The sequence below is a fragment of the Fukomys damarensis genome, unplaced genomic scaffold (assembly GCF_012274545.1).
Source record: "Fukomys damarensis isolate Sample0158 unplaced genomic scaffold, DMR_v1.0_HiC HiC_scaffold_16, whole genome shotgun sequence".
NCBI classification, from domain to species: Eukaryota; Metazoa; Chordata; class Mammalia; order Rodentia; family Bathyergidae; genus Fukomys; species Fukomys damarensis.
The window spans coordinates 11,130,243-11,136,808 of NW_022900928.1; the positions used below are offsets into that span (position 1 = coordinate 11,130,243).

The following is a 6,566-nucleotide window of genomic DNA, read 5'->3' on the forward strand; positions in this document are numbered from 1 at the left end:
GTACCAGGGTTTCAAACTCAGGACCTTGCGCTTGCGAGGCAGGTGGGGGAAACCACTGAGCTAAATCCCCAGCCCTAGACACTCTAGTTGGGAATCAAAGTTGAGTTCTGGGCCCAAGGCCCCAAGCAATGGTATTGAGGGTTCAAGACAGGGAACAAGGATCTCAGCCCCAGCCCTGACCCTTTTCTTTTCTGCAGTGGCCTGCAGGAAGGCTCTGGACAGCACTACAGTAGCAGCTCATGAATCAGAGATCTACTGTAAGGTCTGCTACGGGCGCAGGTACGGCCCCAAGGGGATCGGATACGGACAAGGTGCCGGCTGTCTCAGCACTGACACGGGCGAGCACCTCGGCCTGCAGTTCCAACAGTGAGTTACTGCCTTGCTCCCCCTCCCCGTTACAGTCTCCAATTACCAGGACAGTTCATTCCGTTCCCATAGCAACATTTTCTGGCAGTGGGAGGGCGGACTCCATTGTGGACTTGCCCACAATAGGAATACTCACTCTGACCAAGTTCTAACAATGTGTCATTGCTCCAAAGGCAGTCTCTAAATTATCTGCCTTTCTAAAGGACAATTACTTTTACACCATGGCTCTGCCTCTGCATGTCAAGAGAACTCCCCGGAATGTACAGATAGATATATTCTACTGTCTGACCTTTGCAAAACTGCATGGAGTTCTTCTTCCTCCCTTTTGAGGGCTTCTGCGTAAACCACATGGCTGGGATGGGATGGCCATTCTGTGTGTGCTTGCTGCTAAAAGATTTCTTCCCTTCTGCTGGAATATGACTAAGGTTCACATTGTGGAGGGTGGGGTCGCAGGAATGGGCTGAGTCTCAAGGGTAAACAACCCTTTACCGTTGTTCCATGAGTCTCCCTGGCTGCCTGTTGCTGGCACGCTGCTGGATTTCTCCCAATACGGCCCTGAAAAGTGGGACATCACAACGGCCACCTCCCTGTACTGGTCTCTTGCTCAGCCTACTTTCTAGATGATGACACTGACCCCTGGCCCAGAGCTGAGGATTGTGTGGTGGCCACTGGCCTGCAGCAACTGCCTTGGTCAGCTGGTATCTGGGCTCAGCCTCCTAGTGCGGCTGTCCAGAAAGGCCCTGCCCAACTGGGAGAGTCCCATGAGGCTCCCCCACAAGCAGTTAAGACATCTAAGGAGCCATCTGGTCCCTCCAGACGGGAGTAACTTAACAGAGCCTGGAAAAGTGGAGGGAGATGTGACTCTCATCCTAAGGAGAGAACTTTGTTAATTTCTCTCATTACTCCTTCCCAGCTGGAGACTCCTCCCCTCTGCCCAGTACTGGGGGTTGAATGCGGGGCCTTCGCACTAAGACACTGAGATAAATAAAACCCAGCTCACCTTTTGAAAAAAGTTATTTTTGAGGCAGGGTCTTGCTAAGTTGCCCAGGCTGAGCTTAAACTTGTAGTCCTCTTGCTTCAGCCTCCCAGAGTGCTAGGATCATACAAATGCATCACAGGCCTGGATTGAGACTTTTCATAAAGAAAAGTTATACCAATTGCATTCTCTACCTTGTAGTACATGAAGCTCACTTTCTTTTGATGATGCCCAGAGTGACAAAAATCTAAGACCTGGGGTTTCATCTCCATTCCATCCATTATGAGCTGTCTGGTCCTGGGCAGTTCATCCTCCATCCTGCTCTCCTACAATTACCCTGGCATACTTTACCAGGCCATGGCAAGGTTCAAGCAATAGAACATACACGGAGGCCCAAAAGATACAAAGACACAGGGGGCTATTGTTGTGCCTCTTTTTGGGACATGGTACTCATGGGGATGAGGGACTTTTGGATGCAGGAAAGCTTGGATTGTGATAAGGAGAGCATCAGCCCAACAATCAATGTTCCCTCTTACCCTGGAACTTTTACAACTCAGTTTAGACAACAAACTGCTGAGCTTTGAGAGAGTCCAGAAAAACCCAAACAAGCAAGCACAGCGATTACAACACCAGAACACTGATAAGACTGCAGTCAAGCACACACGGAACGCTTGCTATGTGCTGTACAACGCAGAGGGTTTTTAATCCCACTGTTTCAGGAATCAGCCACAGCGTGCCAGGCAGGCACTGTTCTCAGTGCTTTCGCACACAGCCCCTCATTAACCCTCTCAACAACTCTGTAAGAAAGGCACTGTGATTATCTCCATTTTCCACGTGAGGAGACGGAAGCACACACAAGTCAGGTAGCTTGCTCGAGGTCACACAGCTCACACTGGGGGCCGAGGGTGGTCTACATTTCACTGTCTACTTCCATCAGGTCCCCAAAGCAGGCACGATCAGCCACCAGCAGCAACCCCTCCAAGTTTACTGCGAAGTTTGGTGAGTCAGAGAAGTGCCCTCGATGTGGAAAGTCAGTCTATGCTGCTGAGAAGGTCATGGGAGGTGGCAAGGTAAGGCTTTCTGTTGGAGCCAAATGGGATCTGCTCATCTATACTGGATGGGCTGGAAGGGAGGAGGGCACTGGGACTTTTGGCAGGTGGGGGCAGACCCTACACTCACCTTAGCTTCTAGAACCTCTCCAGATAGTGTTTAACTACAGGAAGTAAGGTTTACATTAAATACATTACAATGCATTACAGTAAAAGACATACTGTCATTAATCCTCCCCTTGGTTTTGAACACTCTTCTCCCACTTCCTGAAGCAGTTCTGGAAGCCCTCTTCCCTGAGTGTCTTTAGCTGTGCTATGTGGCTGACCCAGTGTCCTAAATCAATTCAAAATGTTTACCTTTCATGGTCACTTTGACTTTGGGGAAGAGCCAGAAGTTGAATCATGCCAGATCCAGCAAATAAGGTGGATGAGAACACACTACAATGCTTTACAAGCCTGCCTCTCTGTCGGGTTGTATACAGAAACAGCATCCACTACACACACACACACACACACACACACACACACACACACACACATATATTTTTTAATCACTTCTTGTAAAGACACTCATGAAAGAATTTCCAGAACCGCTTCAGAAAGTGTCAAGAACACTGGGATAAGTATGTTTGAGGAGAGAGAGATTAATGGCAATGTATCTTTTATTGTAATACTTTCTTTGCGGGGGTACTGGGGATCAAAGTTGGGACCCTGTGCTTGTGAAGCAGGCCGTGGCACCACTGAGCTAAATCCCTGGCCCTGTAATAAATTTTTATTCAAACATTCACTGTGTATTTTGACCACCCCTTGTAGATAACCATACATTTTCACTCACCTCTCTGGGCTGTGACTGTCACCTGGCAGTGCCCTTGGGAAACAAGAATGGATGCAGTTTGCTGCAACAAGTGTTAAACTACTAGGGCAGTGGCGGCAAACCTGTGGCACACGTGGGCTATTGGTGTCCAAAGCCCTAAAAGGTTTTCTACCACAGTACCAGGACCAAAGCACCGAGCTAAAGGCACCCAAGCCTCCCAACTATCAACGTACACAATCCTTCCGGAAAGGTGCCAGCCCCGGAACCCGGCACCACCTGTAACTGCATGTGCTCCTGTCATCACACAAGGACTACCTCACAGCAGCGAGACAGCCTCACTTACCAATGTCCCGGCTTACAGGGAAGTCAGCCCGTGTCTGCGACAGTCATGCACACCGTTCTAAAAGCTCCAATTTCAGGCCCAAAGTCAGGGTACTCATCAGAGGAGCTGGACCTGAGGAAAGAGAAGGATCCTGCTAACACTAGATGTAGGGAAGAAGGGGCACGGAGAGGACAGGCTTCTGCACAGAGGCTGTCTCTTCACAAAGACCAGCCCTTCGCAGGCCCACGAGAACCTCCAGCCAGAGCCTGGCAGACATGTACCATACAGGCGGGAGGTGATGCTCCCAATAATCCAAGCACCTCTGTGCCATGGGAATTTCAGGGAGAAAACAAGGTTGATTACACAGAGGGCTGCTTCTTCACTTTTCTTTATCTTCATATTCAACACAACTATTACCTTTGGCCTCAAGCCCAATCCTTTCCCGACCAGTGTGTCCCTTGGATCTGTTCCCCGCAGGAAAGCCCTTCTCTCTGTCCTACTTTGAAGGAACCCATATGCAAGTCACCACAACACATCCGCTTGCAGGGCTCTGCTAGCCAAGGCCATTGCACCTCATCTTCTCCCAATCCCCGGAAAGATTAGCTAAAGTCCCATTAAGTCTGCGAAAACACTTGTTTGTAGGATGCTGGTTAGGAAACCCAAAAGGAAAGTAGAACTGTGCTGCCACTTCCTTGATGTGCAACTCTCCTGTGCTCCTCAGCCTTGGCACAAGACCTGCTTCCGCTGTGCCATCTGTGGGAAGAGCCTGGAGTCCACGAATGTCACTGACAAAGACGGAGAACTGTATTGCAAAGGTGAGTGGTTCTGGACCTTCCGGAGACTTGTTTCCCCAAGGAGGGTGCTTGGGGTGGGCAGGTGCGTTCCTGCCTAGAGGCCTCTGGGCCGGCGTGAGTCCACCTGGGCTGCGGCTGAAGAAGTTTATCGATACGTATCTGTGTCCTCTCTGCCTGTGTCGCCCTTCCTCCTGCCGTCCATGTTCCTTGCTGTCTCTGCTCCCCCCCCCTTCTGACACTTGTTTCTGACACTGCATGTCACTTAGAGATCAGAGGCAGAACTGGCTTTCCTCTTGGTCCCGGCAGCTCTCAGCCAGCTGTCTAAATAATCCCCGGGGTCTTGTGCAAAGACAGTGAGGCTCAGCTCCCTCCTCATACTACAGAAAGGGAGGCACTAGGGCCAAGGCAATGTTGTCACCCAGAGCCTCCTCAGGCCTATTCTGCGACTGTCGAAGGTCACTTAACGATACCTCAGGCATCTCTGGAATCAGGGCAGCAAAGGAAAGAGGGTTAAGAGAGCATTGTTAATTACGACTATAGGTTGCCAAAGCTTTTCCTATGATGAGACTGGATGGGACTTAACTCATCATCTGACGGGTAGCGGGTGGTTGCCTTATGCTGGTAGTAGAGGACACAGAGGTTCAGCATTCACAGGTCCTAAAACTCTACAATCTTGTTGTAGTCAGTAGGACCAACATATAAACAAATCATGTTTCAAAGTGAAGAAAGCTGCAGTAAAGAACATTCACAGCTCAGCTGCCTACCCGATGGAGGCTTCTCCAAAAACACACTTCCTCCTGGGCTTGAAGGCGCTGTGGGTTTGGGAAGAGGCATTCCAGGAACAGGCAGCAGTGACATTTAAGAGTGGACATCACGGCACATTCTTTGGTGTGTCTGCAGCATGAGGCAGGAGCCAGGGGGCTGGGTAGGCAACCCAGACCCGGACGGTGCCAAGTCAAGTGAGAAAGTCTTATTAGCAGACCTGTGAGAAATACACTTTATTTAAAAGTTAACCTGTGCATCCCTTCATGAAGTTGCCTTTCACAGGTAAATGGACTGTGCCTATGCATGAGGACCTGAACAAGGGTGCTGATCAACATTCTCTCTCTTTATCCCCTCATTCAGTTTGTTACGCCAAAAATTTTGGCCCTACAGGCATTGGGTTTGGGGGCCTCACACACCAAGTGGAAAAGAAAGAGTGAAAGGAGCGTCCTTCCTCACTTTCACAGCAAAAGGCGTTGCCAAGTGTTCCTGTGCTGATGACATTTTCCCCCAGAGCAGCCTCGTTTGTAGCTGGACAACATTCTCTTCAGAACCAAGTGAGGGGACAAAAAACAACATAACACAAAACAAAACAAAACCTTGGAAGAAGATTATTTAAAATTTAATCTGTAACAAATGCTTTATTATTTACAATTATTGGAGTGGGAGAGGCAATAAATGTTTTAGTGGTACTTTGCATGTCTCTGGATTCTTTCTTTTTGAAAGAGTGCATTTTTCAAAAAATAGAACTAGTTCAAAAAAATTTCTGCTGCAGAGAATGAATTTAGATGTAAGCTGGGAAAGGAGAAGGGAGAAATCACAGGCTAAGGTTGCCTCCCAGAATCGTCAGCTGAGTGTCTTTCCAGTTACTGCTAGCAGAGAAGTAAACAGGCAGTCTCGGAGGAAACAGAGAACAAGACAGCAAATTCTACAAGGAAAATAAAAATAATAAAATTGCCAGAGTTTATCCTTTTGTTCTATCACTGGCTTTGCAATCTTACAAATTTCGTGAAAACTGAGAAATGACAGCAAAGCATGGCACTTGCTTCTGTATTATGAACGACACAAAGACGATTTTCTTTTATTCTAGGACAATTCCCTGAGGTTTAGCAATTTTTAAAAAACTTCTCCATCCAATTGCCAGCCTCAGAAGTGAAATGCAGCCAATTAGAGACACATTCCTCTGCTTCTTTGGTGGCAAACTGAATGCTTGGATTCTTGTAACAGCACCACTAATTCTCCTACCTCTGCACAATTTAAAATTATTTGGAGTAAATGAAAGCAAATAAAAATCTACTGATAAAAATGATGAAATCTTAGACTAAACCATGGGGTTTTCTATGTACCAAGTCCCAAAGAAGGCTGTGTTTCAAAGGAGGGATTATGGGGCCGGGGATTTAACGCAGTGGTGCTGCCGTCTGCCTCACAAGTGCAAGGTTCCGAGTTTGATCCCTGGTACAAAAAAAAAAAAAAAAAAAAAAGA

At 48.0% G+C, this 6,566-nt stretch overlaps 1 protein-coding gene across 2 annotated transcripts in view; it reads left to right on the plus strand.

Moving 5' to 3' along the window:
* Window positions 1-5,769, plus strand: part of Csrp3 (cysteine and glycine rich protein 3) — a 20,280-nt gene extending 14,511 nt beyond the window's left edge. For both annotated transcript variants that reach the window (XM_033764075.1, XM_019206972.2), the window contains exons 3-6: window positions 198-366; window positions 2,280-2,412; window positions 4,249-4,342; window positions 5,447-5,769. In XM_033764075.1, the coding sequence (XP_033619966.1) occupies window positions 198-366; window positions 2,280-2,412; window positions 4,249-4,342; window positions 5,447-5,523 (473 nt within the window). In that variant the 3' untranslated portion in view covers window positions 5,524-5,769. The remainder of the gene's footprint in view (window positions 1-197; window positions 367-2,279; window positions 2,413-4,248; window positions 4,343-5,446) is intronic.
* The last annotated feature ends 797 nt before the right edge of the window (window positions 5,770-6,566 follow it).